Source organism: Strongylocentrotus purpuratus, unplaced genomic scaffold (genome assembly GCF_000002235.5).
Source record: "Strongylocentrotus purpuratus isolate Spur 01 unplaced genomic scaffold, Spur_5.0 spur5_scaffold_6, whole genome shotgun sequence".
NCBI classification, from domain to species: domain Eukaryota; kingdom Metazoa; phylum Echinodermata; class Echinoidea; order Camarodonta; family Strongylocentrotidae; genus Strongylocentrotus; species Strongylocentrotus purpuratus.
The window spans coordinates 52,930,801-52,957,429 of NW_022145612.1; the positions used below are offsets into that span (position 1 = coordinate 52,930,801).

The 26,629-nt window shown below is 36.0% G+C and overlaps 1 protein-coding gene across 1 annotated transcript; it reads left to right on the forward strand.

Moving 5' to 3' along the window:
* The first annotated feature begins 815 nt into the window (after positions 1 to 815).
* LOC115929925 (homeobox protein HMX1-like) lies at positions 816 to 24,830 on the forward strand. The gene is made up of 3 exons (XM_031000064.1): positions 816 to 1,955; positions 12,524 to 12,722; positions 24,506 to 24,830. The coding sequence occupies exons 1-3, from the start codon at positions 1,169 to 1,171 to the stop codon at positions 24,828 to 24,830; spliced, it is 1,311 nt and encodes a 436-aa protein (XP_030855924.1). The 5' UTR covers positions 816 to 1,168.
* Positions 24,831 to 26,629: the final 1,799 nt, after the last annotated feature.

The following is a 26,629-nucleotide window of genomic DNA, read 5'->3' on the forward strand; positions in this document are numbered from 1 at the left end:
CGACTGTCACAATTCTTTAATATGTCATGATAAACTCTTAAGTACACCACCAAACGTATTGAAGAAAGGCATTACTGGGGTTTCCCCCTCCTCCCAATCCTTCTTCACCAGTGTTTGAAAAACACCTAGGATTGTTTAAAATGAATCAAAGCTAATCTATATAAATATGTTGATCTTTCGGCGTAGCCCACGATTTTCCATGCAGTGAAAGTAAAAAATAAACCAGACATAAATACAGAACTGGAAAAAAGAGACACTGAATAAAATACAAAAAGAACAGAAAAAGATCACAACGACCCCATAAATTGCCATTTTCTATTGAGCTTTTGAAGTGTTAAGTAAAGAAAGTGCGAAAACATTAAAAACCATCGATTTTCTTTTACACGGCTGTCACTTACAAACACGAGAGGTGCGCCGCGAAACACCTTCAATTATTGACCAAATTAACACGCAACTTGTGTTTTTTTTCTTCATCATCCAAACACGGTTTTCCGCGAGCTCTGCGGATCAAGGAGAGATGTTGGCATTGCCATTGAGTTGATGATGAAGCTTCGCTACATTGTAATCCCTCTCTCATCATCATCGTCCCCGCTAAGACCTGCTCGCAAATATCGATTTGTGATCAGGTCCTCTTCTCTCTCTGTCTCTCTCCCTCCGTCTCTCTCTCTCTCTCTCACCCCCACTTTTTCGAGCTCCCTCTGTCGTGTCTAACTTATTCTAGTAGCGCTCTAAAGCATGCATGCTTCACTGACTGTCACGCCGTTTTTGTCGCTTCTGCGCATGACGTGAAATTGTAAAACACCACTTGGGTTTTTTTCTTCTCCTTTCTTTCTTTTCATTGCCCCTTCCTCTCCATCTCTTAAAAGCTCGTGCTCGATCTCTTAATGAAGCAGCAAAAGTTGTGTCATTTAAAGACGCGTTTGCTTCCTCCTCGCCATCATTATCAAATGATACAGTTGCTCACTTGCAAGATGTCAAATATGGCTTGGTGATATTTAGCAAAGACTTTTCATATTCGAAGTCGGTATCACATCGCTCAGTTTGTGGAACTTCTTTTATCTCACCGGTGTCTGTTGTGGGCAGGATCGTTTTTAAGAAGTAAAATTCAGAAGTCCTTTTCTCCTATACATAACCGAATTTTGAAGAATTGTTTTTCGACGTTTTGAAAATGATGACGACGACGGACGGGATGTCGGACCCGAGATCGGACAATGAATCAGCGGATTTTAGCGGCGATAACATGTCCGGAGACGATATGGACGAAAGAGCGTCGCTGGACTCTTTCCGTGATGACCAACAGTCACCCTTGTCCGGTTCGTCGCCGCTTCACCCTCATCATCACAACGAAAACTACCATCATCTTCATCATCATCATCATCTTCATCACAACAATCACCACTTCGAGCACAAATTCCCTGTGGGCCACGCACCCGTCTTGATACCCACACCACATCACAACCTCATCGATCACCGGAACGAAAGTCACCTGTCATCAACGTCGAGCACAACCAGGGCTTCGTTCTCAATAGCAAACATCCTCAGTGGTGATCATACCTCGACATCGAACTCGAAAACCGAGTCAAAACTCGACAACGATATCATAGACAAGAACAACAATAATCATGAGGCGAGGTTAGAGCGATCGCATGGAAAATCAGAAAATGAGGACTTGTCGAAGCTGAAATCGTCGTCGACACCGACTCGTGGCGTGGTCAGGCCAGAAAGAGAAGGTGGAGTCGGTGTGGGTTTGGTGAGACCGACAGCGGTGCGCGAACTTGGACCCGTACCACCCGTCGGCCCGATGATGCCGAATGGTTTGAACGCATCGCCGCTGGCGTCTCCGCTGGCTGAATACCACTACCAGTTTGGTGTACCTCACTCGTTGACGGCGGCGGCTGCTACACCATGGTCACCTTGGTGCCAGCCCGCTGGCTTCGGGAGGCCTCCCATTTCAGGTCAGTTTATATGCCTCTTCTGTGATGATGGAGAAGCTATTGTTTCAGTTTTAGAATAAAATATAACATGATCTTTTTTCAAAACAATGTTTAATTACTGATAATCTTCCCTTCTTGACTTTTCCCTATTAATTTATCAGTTATAAATATCACTGTGCCACGGTGCAAAGTGTCTAAGACATTCCGTTCAGGCATTTGGAAGATATGAAAATAACTAAAGATGTAAGAAAATAAATCATGAAGAACTAGTATGGAGGTAACTTATAACCGAGAACAGATAATCCAAAATTGTTCATTTCTTTAAAATAAAATAAAAAGTAATAAAAAGTAACTAATTAATGCCCTATAAAAAAAATAAAAAAACAGGTGACATACTTTATTTTCGATATTTCTTTTAAAACTTTTAACCCTTATTTTCAATTTTAACTTTGAATACTGTTTTTTCTTTGGCGCATGTTCCCACATCAAAGCATGCAAAGGCTTTATGAATTACAATTGAGATTACAATTGACGAGATAAAGGTAATATTTAGTTAATAGGCCCCTTGCAAGAAAGATTTATGTTTTTGGTTTCATGTAAAAAAGATATGCCCACAAAACGGACAGGGACTTTAATCTTTGTTATTGTAATATAAATCGTTTTAATAGGACCGATATAATTTCGATGACTGGTAAATATGTAAAGGACATTTGTTTTCCTTTGTCTTTATGTCTTCCTTTCAAATCTTTACGCAGTGGATTTCAAATGAATAACCTTGTAAAGTTGTAGAATTCTGAAAGATTATACTAAATTTAGCGTTGAAAAGGGACAAACTGGGAAACAAATACCCCTACCTCTTCTCAAAAGCCGATGATATAAAATGTATTGTTATTTTTTAAATGTTGCTTCAAACTATAAAAAAAATACTGGATAGCATTGTTTGACTGTTTATCTTTCAAAAAAGATTTTTAGTCACTTAGACATTTTAAATATTTAATAAAATGCGTTTTTCTTAATTTTTTTGTGCGTAAATAATCAAAATGTAGTAAAACTTTTTCGTTCACTTTATCTCATCATTTGTTCCATTTGAAATTCCAAAACTCTTCCCTAGCGCTTCTCATGGTTTCTTTTTTTCTGTCCATTTCGTTTTTAATACATTTTTTTTTATTCGTAATTTTTCTTGAAATAATGAAAAACATCAATTTTGCGTTATACATAGTTGAATTTCTTTTGCCAAAAACGTATCATTATTTTGCAAATAAAACATAATTATATTGTGTGTTTCTTAATATAATCTTTTTCTTAAATGTTTGTAACATTCGCAAAAAAAATGAAAGTTTTCATTTTACAGAAGAGATTAAATGCAAAAGCACGTTTTGCAAAGAACAGGAATCATAAATGCGGTATTTCTATATTTCATGCACTGACTCTGTCAAAATTAACCTTTCTATTTAGATATTGAATAAGGTATGTAGCTATTCAGCTGTTTTTGACTACTAATAATGTGTGTAGACATGTTTGTAGCATTTTCATATAAGTATAGTAAATACACATTTCCTCAAACCTATAAACACAATTGCACAAATGCAATAAACGACTTATAACAAAGTTCTTTTTTGTTCCAAAACAAAAATATAAAACCACTCCATAGTATGCATGAAGAGGAAATAATCTGCTGTCATATTTTACTTTTGTCGAGGGGATTTGTCTTTTTTTGTAGAGCAGGGGGTCTACAAAATCACAGTTGCACTTGCCATATCGCTCTTAATATTATATAATTTTTTAATAATAAGTGCTTAATCCAGTTGCCAGATTTCTATAAACAGTCACCTATGTATAGTTTTCATTTTAATGTAACCATAATTGTCATCCCTTTATTCAAATGCTAGAATGGGAATAGAAAATAAAGTTAGCAGATTACTCAAAATGGTTTAAGATCACCAACCAAATGATTAATAATAAATTTATTCAACCATATCATATTCTTCACAGCCTATGCAATTAAAATTGAAACTCTCATGCTAAATTTTCTGCAGACTGTTCAGTGTTTAAAATTTCAAATTGCGAAGGAAATTTAACACTTTTTAAATAGATTAAATTACATTCCAACCCGCTGTCTTGATACTCAATGGGAAGATTATAACTTTTAGAAACATTGTTGATATCAAATTAATGATTTGGTTGTACGATATCCCCGGACGATATCATTACCTGGATGAAGGTAAAAATCGACTTGCTATACAGACTATGTAATGTGAATATAAAAATTAGGGAACCGGTAAACCCCTCTCTATTATGCATTAGGCCAACAAGCCCTCATCCGTCACAATTAATGTTTCATGACATCTCCCCCTCCCTCTTCGTATTCCAAACTCGTTATTCAACAAACATGTGTTACACGCTACGTTTCACATCGATTAGACTCATCGATTACTGACAATTGGCTCTCAGAATACTTTCACATCATCATCCAATAGAACCTTAGCACCCAGACGCTCATAATCACTCTCTTTAAAACTTTCCACGCTTTTTTCCTGACCCAGCATTTTTAATCCCATGTTTTTCCGCTTTATAACATCATCCCGACCGCATCATTAACAATAGTTACTATAGAATTACGCGCATGTGCTGTCTGTGTGAAATGCGACTCCTTTTTAATTTTGCAAGAGGATGACCTTCAGTTTGTTTTTAAAGCTTTTAAGTCTTGCTAAATCAATAGTGATCTACACAATAGATATGTATTGATCAGGAAACATAATACACCCGGTCACTCAGATGTCACATTTTGAAGAGAGGATGCGGTGCGGAGAAACTCTTTCCGTCTACAGATGATAAGTCAACATTTTAAACTTTTTAGCCTATCAAAATTAGTAGCCAATTTTTATTACGAGAAGACAATAAAAAAATAGGGAAAGAAAATAAATCGATCAAATCTTGTGGATAAATGGAGTAGACTATAGATAATAGCGTTTTCTTTGCGCTCTTGTGCAATTAACCGAGCTAATGGTGCAGTTATTTTATATTCATGCATTTCGTCTCGGTGACTAGTTTTCCACCAATGATTAATAATTCAAAACGTTGGCCTTGTTCAATTTCTTTGCCTGCTCAGTCAACCCTTTCTAACGTCTTAAAACCCGCAAAGACTGGCGAGTGCGCTCCTATTCATCTACAATAAGAAGTTATACCGATTACTTGTAATATTATTGATATTTCTCCAGACAGTTAATCTGTTCGCCGTTGAATAGCCGAAGAAAGGGGGTTTTGTTTGTGCTGAAGGTTTTTAAGAGTGTTTTGCTTGCGGAGCTGGTACTAAACTAATAGAAAGCTCCACCGTGGACAACAGGCATGCGACGCTGGTCGATCGAGCCATGTCGGTAGGTGGCTTAAAACCAAGGCCATAGCTTTACTCCAAGTGATTGTTGCTTTGTTTCAATGTCTCTTTAAGTCGTCTTTGACATGACATGTGATCGATGTCAGATCTCGGTCATTAAACAATAATTAGTCTTCAAAGTCTGTATCCTAAATGTGAATTACATATTAGTTAAATCAAAGAAATAATAAACAAGAAATACATTTATGTACTCTATGTCTAGCAGGTTAAAAACCAGTTGATTTCGTTACGTATTCTTCATGTTTATGTTTTGATCAAACTAAATATTTCAACACTAACAAAAACAAACTGCACAAACAACTTTGATAGTATCGATTTTTCAATATAAATCAATTTTGTTTTTATTCAGCGTAGATCAAGACCATCCTATGCAATGGATGTTGTCTACACTAGAAATAAACACAATGTCAATAGAAACATACATTTAAGAGAGCATTAGGTTCTGCTCGGAGATCAGAAATACGCAAAAACTTTTTTCACAATTTCGCCCATAGGGTTTCTTATTTAACATATTATATACTTCTTTGTATATGTGTCAAAACAGGTTTATACAAGTAATGTGAAAATGATGCGCGTGATGATGGTGATGTTGATGATGACAATGGTGGCGGCGGTGGTGGTAATGGTGGTGGTAGTGGTGGTGGTGTTAAGAAATGGTGATGATTTATAGCTGTTATTGGTGGCGGATAGGAAAACGGAAAATCTTATTTACTGATAATCCATTAAAGAAACAAGTAATTAAATCAACGACAAAAAGCCCATATTATGTCACTGAAGACAAACAAATATATAGATCATCCAAAAGTTCAACTTTCGGACATTGTCGATAATAATACAATGTCGACATGGGTCATGAGAAGGATGTTTGTGATTAAACATGATGGGTCGATAAAGACTTGGATGCTTTTTCATTCTTTTGTCCTCTCTTACTATGACCTTCCTTATGTCTGCTAATAACCCCGGCCAGTCAGGTCAAGACCCCCAACCACTGACAGATTCAATGTTTAAAAAAGAAGGCGGGGTTACGGGTAGCCCTTAGCAACCTTGCCAGTGTCTTTGGTTTATTGTAGTCGGTCATTGCCTTCTGAAGTGCAGGCGTCAAGTTTGCTTTCTGATAACCGCAGTGTGGTCCGACTGCTTATCAAAGGTGTCAATGTAACACTTTTCACGAAACCGTTTATCTTCTTAACCCTTTTATCAGTTTTCAAGTTTGACTATTTTCATTCATCCGTGTATCATTTTAAATTTAATTTCCCTTTTTTTTCTTTTTTGTTGTTATTGCTGTAATATGACCGCTGCTTTGTTACTTTGCACATGATTTGATTGCTTGTTATAAGTACATGTATATTTGTTTGTGCATGACTTGTGTTTCTTTTTATTGTTTTGCTTTTCATTATCGCATTTTCATTTTTATGTTTATTTATTTATTTATTCATTTTTTCATATCCTTTTCGATACTTATTTTGTTTTTTTCTTTCACATTAAAAAGAAAATATATTGATCAGCTTTTAATACAATCCTGAAATGTTTCAGATCGTACTCACTTTTATTTGCAATAACTGTAATGATGATCGTAATAATATAGATTCTTGCAAATATTCTATCAAAGAGACACAAAGGCAAAGCGAGAGAGAGAGAGAGAGAGAGAGAGAGAGAGAGAGAGGGGGGGGGGCATGCGAATTCTTTGTAAATACCAACACTTTTTACAAGCATCTACATGTATATAGTTTTACAAAGATGTCAATTATGTTGCTGTAATTACGTCTTCCTGAATCTTAACAATGGTGGCCATAATCGAGTAGTTTGTCAATTCATAATTTTGCAAAATTAAAAGTACAATGAAATAGATGAAAATTAGATTACAAATATTTATTAAAATATATCAATATATATATATATATATATGAATATTTGTAACCTTGAATGGGATATATATATATATATTGGGATTGTGTGGTCATGTCGAATCCTGTTATGGTACAGGCCTAAATATACACTGTAATTTTGATTTCAAGAAAATGTATCACTGATAAATATGTACTTCTCTCCTCTCTGTTTGCTTTACTTTTCCCTCTCTCTTTGCTCTCTCTCTCTCTCTCTCTCTCTCTCCCCCTTTGTCTCTTTTAGTTTCCTTTCATTTTCTATAGTATCTTCTATTCCTTGCTGTCAGGGGAGATACGGTTATAATATGCTATTTAATATGCTATTTTATATTTTAATATGTTGCCCTATACAGCAACATCTCCTACACTTATTCAATGTGTCAAATGTTAATTAGCCTATACATTTGTTTGTAATTGATTAATGATATATAATTATGCGGTATCTGAAATAATGATACCGCATCTTGCATTTAATTACATCACTTATAATTGTTTAATAGGCCCTAATTACTTTTCAACTTTAAAGGTAACCCAAGGCTAAACTTCTTATTTCTGTTTTATGTAAATCATCCATTGGAATTGGGACAGGAGGCTTTATGCCACAGTAATTTAGTTAACTTTTTCTGTCCCTGGCGTTCCAATGGTTGATAATTATGTCTTATTTTGTATTGTGTACACTGATATGTAATGTTTTCCTTTGCCGAATAAATAATAATAATAATAATAATATATATATATGTGTGTGTGTGTGTGTGTGTGTGTGTATACACTCCAAAGAATTCAAGGTAAATTGCATCTCTTAAACAGGGTTTCATACTCTAAATACGTGTTCAAATCAACTCTTTAATGTTTGCAAACTTCACCCCAAAAACAAAATTAAGCAATTTTTTTCATCAACTGTTTAAAAGATTATTATAAAGGAATACAAATAAACTACTAATATCTACTTGCTCTCATTGATGGTTTTATATTAAGGAATCTGACGTGACTTTCTTGTAAATATCTATCAATCAAAATCTTCTTTACACTTGTAGAGCTTTCGAAAACAATCTGTTTTTCTACATATAAAAATATAAGACCTATTTGCCCATTTCAAACTTGTTTTAAAACAAATTGAAAAAAACTGAGAGAATAATTGCTTTTAAACGTAATTTGATAAAAATTACATAGGACAAAATGGAACGTTTTGTGTCAAGAACTATAAGGAGATTGATATACATGTATTTTATAGAGTGTTTTAAAACTGTTTTGAATGCATTTTGATTTTATGTATTGTTTATGCATGTGCTACTATGTAATATTTGAGTTGAGAAATAACAAAATCTTGAAAAAGAAAAAGAAAATGTTTAAGAAAAAAATGTACATTTATTCTTCTCCTACATGTATTGCATGTACATTTTAAAACTTGAATATGTAGACATTTTTTGTTTGGATCGCATTATCAGTTTAGATAATACAGATGCAATCCCGTAAAAATGGAAAAAGAGAATAACAACAGGACAATGTTTAGTATTGTCTGTATATATACAAAATGAAAGTTTAAAAATTTGTTTCAAACGGTACATTTAAAAAATCTTAAATTAAAAAAATCTGCATGTTTGTGACAGAGGATGTAATAACATTAACATGTATCTCGTCGTATGTAATCGTATATGATGTCTTTTAAAACATTATAGTTGTAAACTTTTTTTTTAAAAATGCGGAGGACACGGATGATAACGATACGATTGCTGTGACAACATAATTATGTATACATATATATATATATATATATATATATATACATTATGTGTGTTTATATACATGTATATATATTTATTATTTATATATATACACTTGGTTTATTTAGTGAATAAATGTTAGGTTTGGAAGTTTAACAATTATTCAAGTTTATTAAACGGCTAACCATGCAAAAGAAAGTAGACAAATGTCTGGAAATGATTATCTGTGGACAGCTCCTTGAAATGTTTTCTCGAAAAACTGTCATGTCTTTAATATAGAAATAGATGTAGGCCTATATCTTAATAATGACATCACATCCATTAGTCATTTCCATAGACCTTATCGTATATAAATAAATATGCACCATTTTCTGACCAAATGAATGACATGGATTACAATTTCTGAAGGATGCCTTTGACGGTAGAATAGCTACAACGAATATGAAGATACATTGCACTTTCTCTAACAATCTTACGATCATCATGCCAATAATTTAGAGTGAGATGTATTTCTCAAGACACGTTATTGAAACCTTTCTCTGAGAACTTATCTCTGAGAACTTATTGCTGTGTAAAACTTCCCGCTAAGACGGAATCGGCATCTTTCTACCGGCCTCGCGCCATCGTCTGCGTATTGCAGACGACATTTTGGTTCCGATCAATGAATCGTGTTGCTATACAGCTCCGATATCGTACGGTTGGCTTACAACGCTATTACTTACAATTACACCAAGCTTTTGATACGGCTCCGTGTCAAGATACCCTACAGGTAGAAAACGTCTTTACGTGAGACTAATGGCAATGATTGTGGAAAGCCAATCAGTGATCATGATTAGGAGAGAGATAAAGACCCTCATTTAATGAGAAATAGAAAAGGTAGATTAAGAAAAAATAAAAACTGTAAATTGAAACATTTTGAAATGAATGATATATGTTTTCTATTGCCACTGACTTATGCATGACAGAAAATGTTACAAAAAATGAAGTTTAAAAAAAGGCGGCTGAAAAGATATTACAAAATCACTTTAACGGGTGAATTCCTCTCCCACTTTTACACTTATTCAACAATTTGCGAGAAAGACAATAATACATAGTTTATGGTTTTCCGATCCCATCTCAATAAACAAAAAAGGGAATTACTAATATTATGCTGATAAAAAGAACGTAACAGAACGAAATAATGTCAATTTGATCCTCCTAAGGCTAAGTATGAATATTTCATAATTGTCATCAAGCACGTATTATTGATTAACCCTCATTGTATAGAGAGGGAGAGAGAAAGAGAGAGAGAGAGAGAGAGAAAGAGAGAGGGGGTGAGCAAGAGATCTGAGGGGCAGTGAGATGGGAAAGAAGCGTATAGATGTGTATCAGATAAAAGGAAGGGAACACGAAATAAAGAACAAAATGAAGAAGGATACAATAGCCACGAAAAATGAGATCATTAAAGAAGGACAAAATGAAAGCCTAAGAATGATGTGTCATGATAGATTTATTTAAAATGCTTTTTAAAACAAAGTTTGTTCAAGAGAGGTCTTGATTACTTTCTCGAAGTGGACCTTGGTTGAAGCATGTTAAGCTACGGTCGCTATAAATAGCAAGAAAAGAAAACACATAACATAACAGGGCAGATTATGGAGTAGAAAAAGTACAAATGGAATCTAAATGACAGATTAAAAATGTCTTTAATATAAATCTGTCTCCACGTGTGAACTGTGTATAATTACCTGGCGCCTCTATGACATAAAATCGACTTAAATATCTTTTGTTCAATTTCAACATGGCGTGTCAGCTTTTGTCATTTTCAACATTCGAGAGACTATACATCCCAAATGACTGGCTTCCATTCATTTACCAAACAATTATATTCTAACAAGACTCCATTACTCCAGAATGATAATCTGAATTGGGTTTGTACTGGAATCACAAAGAATACCAACAATAGGTCAAATTCTGCTTTTAGATATAAAGTCATCACTGGTATAATCCGAAGTGAAAACATTAAACAACGATAGTTGTATCCATTTTGTAAAACATTCGTCAGATAATGCAGATTTAACTATTGATCCATGGGATAAGCCCCAGCAGAGCCACATTTCTTGGGTAGACAAAGTGCTTTCCATGTCTATTTAACATTATTGTGTGGCCCCAAATAAAGTTACCGATAAAGAAAAGCGATATAAATGTATTTGATCGACCTTGGGGGCCATTATGTCGCAACGCATTTTGCACGCCCCATCGACTTTATAAATAGCTCTCCAGCTAAACGTAAGTCTTAAAGAGTTAATCGAACGCAATCGAGCATATTGGTTGATAAGAGGAGGACCTCCTCTTCAATCGTTTGAAAAGAAGTCACTTACCGCGTTTAAACGTGTTCAATTCACACTAATCGTATTGGCAAATAGCGCGTACAAAGCGCCGAACAATAATGGTGTTTTAGATCTTGTATTTTGAAGGAGAGATGGTCAGCCAAGCGAGATGGATAGATTTTGTAGCACTTACTGGTCTACTCACAGTTGACGTATGATAGATGGGTTTCCTATTCTTTAGTCAGTCATGCTCGAGACTTGTTGCTTTTTTCTCACTTCAAAGAACAGAAATCGCTGCCATGATGCGTGAGATTTGTTTCCTTAAGTCACATTCGCAAGGAATTTTTCAAACGAAAGCATACCATTTACAAAACATATTTCGGTTTCTTTTTTCTGAGATGCCCACAAAATTTGTGATTTCAAGAAAAAAAAAGTGTATGAGTTCGAGAATACGATCGAATCAGAAGTTAAATTACTTGATTTACTGTTTGATTCGATGCTTTTGGAATAAGAATTTTACTTCCAATAAAAAAAGAACCACCTTTTATGCATAATTCTTTTTAATATTCTAATTTTAAACATCTTTTATAAAAAGTAAGTTTAATAAGAATATGAGTTGATATCGTACTATTCCTCTCCTCAACCCGTATCTCTTCGACCATCCTTACATGAAAAGATCTTAATCTATATCACAAATCATTAAATGATCAGAGGATACCACTAATCAATTTGGATAGCCAATGATCATCAGAGCTTTTTTTTTTAATTATCAATAATTTGGTCCCAAAATACCGAATACCATTTTAGATTAGTTCTTCGGACTAACTCAACTCGATAAAGGAAACCGAGTCATTGGCGCAACAGACACAACAATGCAAATAATGAGTTATTCATGTCCATACCTCTGCTGTAAATTATGCTACCCAAGTTAATAGCTATTGATGTCTACTTCGATTTCTTTTTAAAAATGTCTGACATTCAATAAGGTCTATTCTTTTATTTCGTAAAATGAGAAGGATTACGTGGATAAACTTCATTTTCGACTCGCATGTTTTGAAAAGGTATATTTGCAAAAAGAAACGATGTGAGGTTGGACTGTATCCTAAGAATTATACATAAAACACACTGTATTAACAAACTTCTGTCATGAATTGTGTTCTTTATTATTTTGTGGAGGGGCGGGTAAATTTGATACACGCGCAATTGTTCAGAACACCACCAACAACAAAAGGACTAACGTCATAAATTCAACGCCTTGAATAATTATTGTACCGAATTTTCATCTTAGGCCCTAAACCCGTCGGACGAAGACCGAGGAAGCCAGGTGTTGATCGGAAGCCAAGACAGGCCTACTCGTCCAAGCAACTAGAACGGCTGGAAGAAGAATTCAAAGCAGACAAATATCTGAGTGTGAGCAAGAGGCTGGAATTGAGCATGTCACTCAATCTTACCGAGACACAGATCAAGACATGGTTTCAGAACAGACGGTAAGATCCAACTTAAGTTAAAGCGTGTTGAAATAGAAACTTGATCTAAATACAAAACATAACAGGTTTTAATATCGATCCCTGGGAACAAATTTTTCGCTTAACTGTTATCAGTATATACATGTAGACTAGATAGACCTACCAATACATTTTATCCGAAATAATGTAGAAGAACATCACGTATAAGATTACTCAGAAGCGCGATGCACGTCATCATTTATAAAATTGAGCAAAATGTGTCCCAAATAATTTAAGAGTGATAATTCACTAACTTATTTGAATTTAGTAATTTACAATAAAATATTCTTTTCATGACCTATTAAATAAATAATTAATAGCTTTTGTCGCAATTATTTAGAAGCATTTTATACGGAGATCGGCTAAGGAAAATACTGCATCAAATCTAACGTAGATGGTAAACAACTAACTTAAGCTGTACCTTATTTATAGAACGGGGCAAAAAAAAATATTCAAAGCTATTAAGATCTGAATATGCATTATATTTCTTATGCATACAACAATTTGTCCATGCATAAAATAATATATGTAAAAAAAAGCAGTCCTGGCAGAAATATGTTATTCCAAGACTTAACAAAAAATGCAATATTAAAGAAAGAAGAAAACGAAGATGGACGTTATGGACGTAGGGGTTACTGAAACCCCTTTAGCAACACAATTATTGAATCCATTATTCTGGTGAGCAAATTTGTAAATTCTGAATCTGATATTTTTAAATTCTTGTCATTAAATTAAAAATTCCAAGGATAGTGTGGTTCCTAAACGTCCTCTGGTAATGGCTATAAAGGTTTTTTTGTTGTCGGTCTTTTTTTTGTCAATTATTGCTACATTAAATGAATAGGATTTGTTTTGAAGAAATTATTTCATTTACGAAGCAAGGGGAATAAACGATTGAGTTTCATCAATCAATGACGAGAGGAAAATACACAATAAAGAAAAGATAGAAAGAGAGAAACAAACACAAGAAGGGTTTCAAATGTCTTCCAAAACAAACATGACAAGCACATGTCACGTGAGAGTGCCAATTTCAAGGATTTCTTTTCCCTCCTCCTCAATTTTCTCTTCAAAATGAGATGACCCGCAAGTAAAAACCCCTTCCTTTGCAATCGAAATTTCTTTCTCGGGAGAAAGGAGCAATATAGATAAATCTGTCTTCCTTCAAGAAAACAAAACAAGAGCGAGAATGGTTTCAAATGACGCAGAAAACTATCGAATTGCTCCATACTCTACAGCCTACGGACGGAACATCCGCTCGCCAAAAACTATCTAGTTTAGAATCGCCGCGAAGGTATCTCTAAAGCGTCTTTTTCCTCATTTCCCTCCTTTTTGCCCCGCTCAGTTTTGTATTGTTTTACCTTACATAACCACTGGCCAATGTAGAGCCTACGCCTAGGCCAGCATAATGACACGATCACGTGTCTCGTGTCGGTTCCTGTGATCTAACTCCAAACTTCAGCAGCCTCCTCTCATTCCTTGTGGCTTTAGTACTTTTGTTTAAATGTTTTCTTGACAATTTTCGGGGAACCATCTCCATACCTGGTCACTCGAGGCAGTGAGACCACGCGCTGGCAGCACTTTATTAGGAAGTTTCGTTATTTTCAGAGATGTTTTCGTATCGAAAATGCGCACTTGACCCGCAGATGTGCGTGTTTTCAGCTGTTATGTGATCATGAAAGCCCAATGGCTAAAAATACGAGAGATGAGACTTTCTTTGGTTACACTCCTTTCGTAACCCACGTCAGTCTCAGTTCCCATCAGACTCCCCCCCCCCTCTCTCTCTCTCTTTACCCTCCTCTTTCTTTCTCTTTCTTTCTCTCTCTCTCTCTTTTCCTTTTCACTTTTTTGGTACTATTGATGCACTTTGTCTAAGTCCTAAAAGAACATAGCTTATTTAGTATTCCCTGCCTTAGCAAATAATAACCCACAATTAAAAAAAACGGCGTGTCTGCGTTGCCAATACTGTGAAAATGCTCCAAATCCATTCCGTAGTCATTCTACGGTAGATGATACTCTGTGACTTCTTCTGGTCCAGATGAGTGACACTGTGGTAGGTTCTTGCCATCGAACCTCTGCGTTGCCACACTTTCTAGTAGATGCAATCTGAGACTGTTGTTTGGCCATTGCGTGTAACACTGTCGTACGTGATTTCTGTACCACAGTGTGGAAATCTTTTGTACACAATCTGCGACTACAGTGTATCACAATGTGGTAGGTATACTCTGTGACCGTCAAAATATTGTAGATACACACAGCATCTAATTACCCACAGTATATCACCACAGTATGTGGTAGGTGTATTCTGTGATCTGTTTGGCCTAAATGTGCCACAGTAAAGTAAAAGTGACAAGCTGTGGTAGGTACACTTTCAGACCTCCCTAACCTCTATTATTTCTTATCTCTGCTTTATACTAAAATTTGCCAAATTTGTATTATATTTATTTCGTAGAATTTTTTATTTCCATTGAATGTGTCAGTAATCAGCTTTAGGATTTAATTCTATGTTTAGATTGTGGCAACACGCTATTTTCTTTCCAGTCGTTTAAAACAAAATAGGTCTAGTTCAAAGCTAAACTATTTCTTCTTTAAAGCACATAGAGCAATTATTATTAATAGTTCAAACTAAGCCCTCGGTACAATCGATTCGTTAATCACAATTAGAGTGCGAAAAGGAGAAAGTGAAATTGGGTTATGCTTTCCTCTGGCAAAGTCTACATAAACACGGTTAAATAAACAAGCTTGCTAGGGCCCTCGTATGCGGAATTAGTTTTTCTTTTTCGTCATAGTTCAGAAGTACTAATTCTGTCGTCTTTGAATTTACATCAGTTGAGGAAATTGGCATTTAGTTCAACGTTTTTCATTAGTTTTGATCCGATGTTTTGAGACTAAACCGTAGCTACGTGCATCTGACACGAAAACCAAACTTTGTACTGCGATCGATTCTGGAGCGATAAGACCAGCGTGAATGCACTGCGCAGCTGTCACGCGCCTCCGTGCACCACTAAAACGTTATTCGCGCGCACAAAATCCGTCAAATTGGCAATTAGTCTCTCTCCCGGTAGAATATCATCATAGTTTAAGGCACAACATACATCAATATTATTGAAAATACAATCATGATCATGTATATTTTTATCAAATATGATTATATTTTTGGTGATTTAGAATTCTGATTTGTTTGACTACTTCATTAAATATCAATTCGGGCACTTTTGTTGTAAGTATGGATGAACGCAAAATTCGAATCAGTAAAATTCGTGTCAGAGAGTTTCAACTAAGACTAACAATAAACTGATTATTCGTCCTCCAAAATCTGACTGACTTTATGACACATAACCGCATGACAATCTTTCTGCACTAGTGAATGTTGAATTGGCAAATTAAATCAATTACTGTGCACCTAGGTAACCGCGAAAGAACGGTGTAACCGATTAGATCCATCTTAAAACCTTATTTTTGGAAGACTTATTCGACAAATTGGACGAAATGAGTTTCAGTGGGAATCATTAAGTAGTCGTCTGCGGTGAATTTGGTTCTTTGGGGGATGGCACTCCTTGGTTTGCATGAGTGACCCTCATTCAACCATCCCACCTTGAACCTTCATCTTGTTTTTAGCATTATTTGATCAGACAGACTGACAGAGGTTCTCTCTTCAAAATAATGTCTCACTCAAAATTGGCGTTCAGAGAGTGAATATAATCTTGCATGTCTTGTATGCCCGACAGCCTAATATTCTTCCTTTTAAGAATCTTCTATATAAGTTTTCATTTCCCATACCCCCCCCCCCTCCCCACCTCATTCGATAATCTCAGTAGCTTTAAAAATCCTACAAGTGGTTTCCTCATGTCTCTCTTGTTCCTGGCGCAAATTGTTTTATGAGACACCAATTTTGGCGGCAAGCTTGTATGGAACGCATTTTCAAGAATCAATGCATACCCGTCCGCACTTCCCCATGAAAATCAATACTTAATGCATTTTACAAGATAATTATTGCAATTATTTCAAATATCTCCAGGGCTTAATAGTCACTATTTGCTCGCAAATGGTAATTTTTCACTCTGCTATTACTATTTCGATTGGCGAATTATTGACCGCATACAGCCGGAGATGCTGTTGATAGAGAAAGGCTATTTTTACCTGTCTGTGTAGATGGTGTTTTGGTAAACCCGTTAAGCGCCAAGTGGAGGTTTAATCGTTGGCTTGAGGGTGGGTTGTTTCGCTTTGAACTTTCAATATTCAGTGCTCCATCAAACCAGCTTACAATGAAACTAATGCCTTATTAATCAAGTCATTACCACTAAACAAACTTTGCCCGCGCTCTGTCGGACAAGCGAAAAGCGCCGCGGGTTTCAGCCTGGTTTCGCTCGACCGATACTGACGAGGAAAATATCGGTGATTGCATTGATTTGACGCAGGGCGATATTCCCTCTGGGCGCAGCGAAATTGAAAAGAAATTGGATGACGAAGGAAAACGGGGCATGTTTTTCCCTTCCTGGATTGATGCAGTGTTTTGGGGGACTCTTCATAGCCGATTGGGTGATACGATCCCGCAAAAGGCCGTCTCAGACACATTATACATGCATACAGCCGTTATTGAATTCTCATAGCCTCTCTAAATGGTGGCCTTTCACCCAACACCTCATCAATTTCCTATCGCATAGCCCGAGAACTAACAGCGATACGGGGCGAACATTTTGACTTGACATGTTATACCTCGTCAACATTCTAGCCCCAGCAATAACAACTGACACATCTCCCAGCTCTCATATTTTCAGAAAGCAATGAAAATAATAACACGTGATAATGTCCTTGAGACGCTTTTCTGTTTGCCGGTTTTTACCTGAACTGATGTTTATATCGTCATGATTAGAACATTGGTCTAATACGTCGTCATCTACTGAAGATAGACCTTTAGTTAAAACAAGGTGTCTTACTTTTAAAAGTCACATAATTATACTTGTGTCAGAAAACGAATTAGAATTTTGAATCACTATTTGAAGTCTTATGATAACACTTTCTATATTCTTAACTTTTTAAGCTAGAAAATATAAATAATTATATACCCAGCTTAAGATATATGAATGAACTTAATGAATCATTTTGCTGGTCAATTCTCTTACCGAAACCGATTAGCCATTTTATTCAATGTAATCATTATGAGAAAAAAACACATCTTATACCAGTGTTGATTTCTTCTGAGTATCTTGCATCTCAGTTTAAGTTTTTAGCATATAGTTTCTACCAATTACATTAATATACAGATAAGTTTGTATACGCCTGAGTTTGCGTTCATAAAGAAATATAAGAAAACAGTTTTACATTTGTTTCTTTGATTACTCGTTTAGCTCTAATAAAAATTCTCTAGATTCAATTCTTTAATCTTGAATGAATATCAATATTCACAACCATTGGTTATGATTAAAGGCGCTCGAATAATTTTGCACTCCGGCTGTGAATGTTTTGCGATGGAACGCGTGCCGCCGCAGATACATTGATTTCACGAACTTCCTCTTTAAAACATCCGCCTGAAGATGCCTCGTTTAGCGCCATTATCCATCCGCTAAAAATTGAAATGCAAATAAAAGCCCTAGGGCTAAGACGAGAGATGGAACAATGCAAGCATGGCTTCTTCTTCGTAGTTGTCTTCCATTCGATGCTGTGCCTGGGGTAATTCAGCACACCCCATCCCCATTCCTTTCCAAAATATTCTCCATCTTGCAAACATCTTTATGAAATGGTTTGACATCGATCGTGGCTTTTAACCTACCTCGCGCGGATTTTATCGGCTCGTTTGGGTATACTTTAAGGCGTAAGGCCGTGGTCGAGATGGAGAAGCGCTACAGTGCTGACACATCAAGGGTTCTTCTTGGTGATAGGACGAGACAAAAACAAGAATTGTTACTATGAATGCTTAGGTTTTATCAAACAAACGTTTTGCACGATTTTTCACTGTTACACTGTAACAGAGGACAATCTAAAACAGTACAACGTTGATCTGATGACTGAAAATGTGAATAATTTTGCAAGGGATTTGAATCATTGTGTATTTTAATCCTTGTCATTCCGCGCTCTTTGAATTATTGAAATCACTAAACGATAATTTAGTCACAAATCCAAACTTTATTGTGTTTTCCTGTTTAGAACGGATCATGAGAATAACACCAATAACATAAAATGTCTCTTTAAAAATACCACTTGTCGAGGGTTTTTTCATGTTTCTGTGATGTGTTTCTTTATAAATTAGGAGGCTACTTTTGGATATCAACGTAATAATTGTTTCAGAGTTATAGTCTAGTGTGAAGTGCAGTCATGAATATTTAGGAACAATGCATTGTTTTGAGGAGATGTTTAAATAAATTACTTTGAATAACCTATTAACAACAGAAGTCCGATGAGTTCGAATGATATTTATTAGACACATTCAAGCTCGAATCGATTAGGACCAGATACACAATCAGCTAGTACAATGTATGAAGTCAAAGTGGTATCTGTCCATGTGGTGATTTTGTGATTACTTCGTAATCTCTTATAGGCCCATTCCTTCATGTGATTGCAAGTGATCTAAAATTATCGCGAAATTCGTTAATCTAAAATCATAAATAATCCCAGTGAGGTTTGTCTTTTAAGAATATTCCAAGGTTATGAATAAACTATAGACGAATAAAAACAACAACAATAATAGCAAATCAACATTTATCGTAAACTGTAAGCATAAAAGAAGATTGATATCTTTGTTCCATTTCTCATGTTTATAAAGGATAGAAGAAAAACAGGAAAGAGAGAGAGTATCTTTTCTAGTTTTTCATAAAAATCGCTCGTTTTAGTTTTGCAATGATTTGACATTTATCGATTTGGCTTGTAATAGCTTGTAGCGATAATAGAGATATGAAACATCTTCTTACATGACACTGTATTGATCGGTCTTTTTGTCAGTCCTTTCGTCTGTCTGTCACCGATAAGAGATTAAATCATTAACTCCTCATGTTGAAGTGGGATGGGTTCGGGGGGGATGCACCAAGGGGTATAAAAATGAGCATCAACCGCGAGCAGAAGGGTGCGTGTTGTTGTACAAGCGGGAGATGGTTAGCCGGCTCATCATGGCAAATAATCCATATTTAGATCCGGTTTCGTGCCATTGCTCGCCGACATCACTAAGGGCGATCGCAATGGGAAATATCGAACATTTCTCCGTGCGGAACAGTTTTGATTTGTATTATAATGTCTTTTTGAGAGAAGTGCATTGCGCGGAGGGAGGGCGGATTACCCGATCCTTTGGCGCGCTGGAATTAATATCAACTCGTGAAAACAACGCAGTGTCCCCGAGGTTTAAGATTGTATAAATCTTATTGCCGTATGCAGCAGATGAAAGCGGATAGGTGGGGTTACCAGGAGCATGGCTGGGGTGCGCAGACAGGTTGTCGTAGCGGGTTGATTCTTCGCGGAGGGTGGTTCTGTGGCTCTCGGGAAGCTCACGGCACGATGAGGGGTTCAATGTTCAAACAAGGCGACGCTGGCTCCAGGATGAACACCGTGTTTACCTTGCGAATGCGCCGACAAAATAGGCCAGCCTCAAAACTTAAGGAGCGGGATAGACGTCTGAAACCTTTTGATGAGCGAAAGGTCTCATGCACGTGTATTTAGAATACGTGTTATGCTGTCGGTAGGCACCTCAAGTCTAAATAAGTTAAAATGTCTTTCACCATGCCATCTTTTTACCATTTCTTACTATTCTAACTATTACAAGTTGATGAATATTTAACAAAACTACACCACCTTTCTTCGAGATGCGACCTAAATTCATGCGACCTAGAACAAAGCAATAGGACCATTACAGTCACCTCGAACACATAGATTTAACTATGGTCTCTCAAAGTAGTATGCATTCATATTATATTGGTTTTTGCTTGAATACTCGTAATCGTCATTTCAGTTTCCTCTTGATTTTTTTATTTCACTTTTTTAATCACTTAAAAGCAAGCCTACTGAGAGTCCCATTATCTGCCAGTCAGTCATTTTGTCTAATTTCACCAAAACTTATTCCAACTACAAAAAACACCTCAAAAATTTAGATAATACATGTACATTAAAAGGAATGAATGATTCCTATTTTCACTCATTTACTTTCAACAGCTGTGAAATCGCACACACAAAAAAATGTAGGGTAAAAGAAAATACATGCCAGAACATTTTGTGTAATCTAGACTGCTTCTTTTATGCCAATTATGTAAGATTTCGACTTTGTTTCGATATCTCCTCTTCAAGAGAGTAGTCACCCCGTTTAACATGTCATTTTATCGATTTCTCCCAAATTCAATTTAGGTTCAATAACAACACTCATGCAAATCTAATCAAAGTCATAAAACTCCGTCGAATATCGTAAGTGCTTATTAATTTAACATGTTTAAAAGACACTCAGCGTACAGTGTCACTGGAGCTACGGGCCATGTAGCGCATCGTATAGAATTCTGGTGAACGTTTCGGTTCCTGATCAGACGACAGACCTCGGGCGAGAATCATCCCGCCGCCATCATTCCCGCCAAAACGCCTGCGGAATGGGGCACGACCCTCACGGAAATAAGCAACCAACTATCAAAATTAATTTCTTCCTCCTCGTAGAGGGGCGCGCACACTCGTATGAACGCGTGAACAAACGAATGTTATGGAAGACACACACAGGCACAAAAAGCATTATAATGTGATTGCACTTGTTGCATAGTGACGTTTCAATGCCAATAAATAAATATTCAACATGAATTAACAAAAAGAAGAAGAATATATTGAACATATTCACTAAAATTGTTTTTCAAATAATTTTCTAGCTACTGTGGGGTAATGCTACACATCTGTGATCTTCGGCAATTAAATGTCTTCTTCCTCTTCTACTTCATCTTCTTCTTCTTTTCCTTTTTCACATGCAACGGGATTCTCAAGAACGAGAACTTTTCTATTACCTATATTGGCCAATCGGAAAATTCGAGAAGACTTTAATATGTTTCTTCTTAATTACAACATTATTACAACATTTTGTCACCTTTATCTCATTGCCAGATTTTGAATTGACAACTTACCCCCATTCAAATAACCTACCCCTCCACTTTTCATTCCAAAATTGTATAGCGAAGTGCCTGCATGGGCTTACATTATATTTAATCATGATAAAACTAGGGAGGGGGTTCGTTAACGTCACTTACACTTTTCCACCCCATCCTACATCAACCCTGTACCATACTTGTTTGTATTCGTGTGAAGTTGAGAATAACTGTAAAATAAAAAGCTAAACATAAACACACACAAAAGTAAATAGACTGGAACTGATTCAACCTTAAGAAACTATTAGATCTAAATCGAAGTAATAATGAGTCTAAAAGTTTTAAAACGAATAAGAATTTCAATGACTTATACCAAATAACAATATAAAGACAATAATATACAAAATATAAAAGTACGTATACAATCAAGAATATAGAGAATGGCTGGATAGCCCAGTTTTGTTAACATGACAAAACTGTTCTTCCTTGGGGTTCAACAAATATTTAAATGAAAAGTGAGCGTACCTTTAAAAATAAAACAAACTGAAGACATATAGAAAACACAAAACACATCTAGAACTATAATTAGCCCGCCCCACCCCATCTCAACAATATAAGGACTACCTTATATTCGATAAAGCTGTGTGATTTATATCGAATTTACTTAGTGATTTTTTATTTTCGACACACTCATTTTATTGTTTTATGATCAAGCTTTTTAGTCTGTTATATTCATTTATTTAGTCGTTATGTTTATTATTTGATGACAGTGATGAATCAAAATGTATATGCGAACACTTTCCATTCATTTCTAGCTTTTTATGACTGTGCTTTGATGGACAAATTATCAGCTATATTAAATGTGTTCGTGGGCTACGTGCGAACACAGTGTAGTGGAGAGGGGAAAAAACGCCATGCGAGTTTGCTGGAAACGTGATAGGATGGCTGTGGTGTAGCAACGTTGCTTCTCGATCAAAGGTGGAAAAAGGTCACCGATTTGCGAGGGAAAACGCGCCGTTTTGAGCCCGAGTTGGGTTACTTTTCTATCGACAAAAGCTTCATCGGAAAGGGTGTCTGTAAGGGGTAGAAGTGTCTGATTAGGTGCGAGCATACCAGGCAGCTAAGCTCGGGCTGCATGCACGCTCGCGCGGCGGGGGAGATTAGGCCTTGGAGTTATTGGCACACGGCAACGGGCTACTAACGGAGACGCCGTGTCTAAGTCCCCGCCGGGGAAGCCCATCTCTATACCGATCAATGCCTGTCTACCTAAGGGGTAGTCATCAGCTAAAAGTACACACACATCACCACCGTGAAAACCATTTTAGAGCACCGAAATAAGAAGAAACAAAATACACACATAGAAGGGGTAGATAGTGAGTGTAGGTGAGAGACTGTTATGCACTTCCATCGGTGCTTTCGTCATTAAGCTACTCGTCAAATCGACCAATCAAAAGCCTCGGAAGGTATGATGCCAGCCACTATTGCTTCGCCGACTAAAATCGAAATTGATGTTACCTGACCCCACACCTAATTCCTCAGCCCGTATTTCTCCGCACAACACGTGACTATCCTAGCTTCCCTATAAAGGCGCCACGAATAGTCTCCATTCAATGCATGGTGGATGGCTTGCTCTCTTAAAAAAAGCCAAGGAGAAGACCGACCTGGACCTTCAATATCTATTTCAAGCATTTTTACCCCCCAAAAATGATTTTCACCCGCTAATACTCAACAAAATTCCCACGAAACTAAGAAGATCGGAAAGAAAAACTCATAAAATATAAAAAGCTCTCTGAAACAGACTACCCATTCAGGAGCTTTAATTACACGCTACGATTTGTCGAGGGAACAGGTCGGAGGTATTGAGAAAATAAAATGTGGGTCAAGTTATCCAAACAGTCGTTAAGCCGGCTATTTGAGAAGATACCCGATAGCACCAAATTTCCCTAACATGTCTTTTGATTACTTTAATGATTTTGCCTCTTGTTACTCACGCAATCAATTACCTTAATATACTCTTTCATTCTGTAACGTCGCGTTTGCATTAATTGAACATCGCCAGGTTGGACTATGTTTTATAAACTCATTCATTCTCATTTGATCAATTAGATTTTTTTTTTAAATATAAAGCGCTTTAAAGGAAAGGTTCACCAAATCGAATAAGTTTCTTAAAGAGGGGTGTAAAATCCGTGACAAACAAATATAAAATCATTAACAAAATATACCAATGACACTTCACGAATAAGGTTTCAAGGGTGTGCTCAGCTAAGCCAACCAATGACACTGACATATTTCAATATTCGGAGTGATTACCAATACTCTATTCCATTTTCCAGCAAAAGTAGCAAAATCATTAATGTCTTCACGCAATAATTATGTTCGTATACTTGGTTATATACGAACACTCCCAAAGTGATACGGCTCAAATTCAAATATAATAACTTTCCATGCAGACATATTCAAATGCAATATAGTATCACAAAATATGTATTTTATGAAAAATTGAACAAGCACAAAAGTTAAAGGTCACATTACTCAACAAAATACTTCGGTTATATAAATTAATGTGTTACTGTTATTAGCAGGATTAATTTTTTAACTAATCCTTTAATTAAAATGAATGCAATCCATTACTGATTGATACGATTCTAAACTATTTTCTTCAGTCGTGTCTTTTAGTTGACTACATTACCAAACCATTTAGCTTCTTATTGTTTTCTCTTCTCGATTTCATCATTTCAGAACCAAATGGAAGAAGCAGATGATGGCGCGTTTAAAGATGGCCCACCGCCAAGGCCTCTGGGCGTCACCCTTCATGCCCACCTGGTTCGGCTCAGCCCTGGCATCCTACCCAGCAGCGGCCGCAGCAGCCACCTACGGTTCTCTCCTCGCCGCCCCTAGACCAGTCATGCCCGGAGGACCAGGACCAGGACCAGGACCACACCCAATGCACCTCCCAATGCCGCCACACCTCACACCACACCCCTCCTCCCTAGCCGCTCCCACTCCGCTTCACATCGCTACATCGTCCAGTTCGCCTCGAGGTTTACTGGCGCCACAGCAGTGAACTTGAGAGAGACGGAATCATAAATCCAGGCGATTTTTCATGCTTTACCTCCATTTCATTTGAATATGCAAATTTTGAACACAAAAGGGGTCACGGACCGCATACGTCACCTGCATACATGATTATGATAGCCTATTACTTACCAGGTATCTGAAAGCAGCAGATGTCCTTATTTTTGGCGTTCATTATTCCTATTTAAAACTAAATATACCAGTGTATGATAATGATAAGAATTTATCTCTGTAATTTGTTTAACCAAAAACATGCAGATCAGAATGACAAGTAATTTGTTTATTTGTTACATCTTCCGTCGTCAAAGACGTTAAAATGAAATGTTAAAAGTTGAGGTTTGAAAAACAAAAAATAGTAGTTAACTCTATAAAATTAAAGGAAGCAACTACGTATTCAAGAATTATTCGCATATCAGATAAATAGACACCAGAATAAATTTATCTTCTTTTGTAGAAATGATAATGTGATTGAACTAATCATTAAATGTAATTAAAAAATGAAATTAGTATAGGTCTCCGCGTTTATTCATTAATGCAATTTCCATATGACTTTATGATTGTATTAAATTTTGCCATTAGTCTTTATTACCGGTTTATCACTTTAACTTTATTATCTTTTCAGGCAGCTGGCTTTTCTTGCCATGTATGAATTATTATCCGGGCCAGCATTTAATTTGTGAGCGCACTCTTAATGGTTTGCAACATATTGAGGTGTGCTTTTTGCACTGAAAGACGGATATTTATAATCATCATTTTGTTTGTTTCCGACATTTATTAGTTAAAATATTGGAATAATTGATGTTCGATGTTACTATTTTGACAATTTGGACGTTTCTCAGAAATAGCAAACACTTATTCCTACGTTTTAAGTCATTTTGACATTTAGCACGCGTGTGCGTTTTGCATTGTCTAAGACATAAACATAATAATTTAGCAAATCCAGTCCATAGATAGAGTCTCTGCACCAATTACCATTCATGATTGACCAACCATAATCATTGATTATCAAATTTTAGCTAATCACCAGGGTTTCTTGAAAGCTCTGTAATAACTAATACCATGTCAATATACGGCACTCCCAAAACCCAAATTACATTATTAAAAATGTTGATTTACACACTTTTTTTGTTGAATTATTATTTTTTAAAGTCGTGCTGGTTCATACGGGTCACTGCGGTGGACTTTACAACATTTTTGTAAAGATTACAAAGATTGAATTGTACATATTGACTTTTTATTTATTGAGAATTGAAGAGATGCATTTGAGAGAGGGAATAGACTGCCGTAATTATATTCGCGAGAAGGTTATCTCATATATATGATAGGGTTATCTCATTTATATGATAAGGTTATGTCATTTTATATGAATGAAAAATGTTATTGTTATCACCATGGAAATGCACACTGATTAGAGCATGGTAATTTATAATGATATCTATAATGAAAATTGTATATTGGAGAAACTAGAATAGTTTTACTAGTATTTTCAGAAAAGAATTTAGATACAAACCGAACAGATGAATCAGATAAAGCATATTTATATTAGATTCTATATTGTGATAAGAAGATTTGTATAATTGAATAATCTTGTAAGATGTGGAATTATTTAGACTTCTTTAGTACTTGTTTCAATGTCAGAATATATGGCTGAATATTGTTCGCATTTTATATAAGAATGATTTGATGTATTCAGGTTGAATAAAGGGATTAGATGGGAATGATGTTTAATGTTTAATCAATTTCTCTCTGTGAGTAAACCTATACTGTTATTCTATTATTATCATTAAT

Coding starts and splice junctions, on each gene's coding strand:
- LOC115929925 (XM_031000064.1), top strand. CDS start 1,169: ATGATGACGACGACGGACGGGATGTCGGACCCGAGATCGGACAATGAA. Junction 1,956..12,523: donor CGGGAGGCCTCCCATTTCAG/GTCAGTTTATAT, acceptor TTTTCATCTTAG/GCCCTAAACCCGTCGGACGA. Junction 12,723..24,505: donor ACATGGTTTCAGAACAGACG/GTAAGATCCAAC, acceptor TCATCATTTCAG/AACCAAATGGAAGAAGCAGA.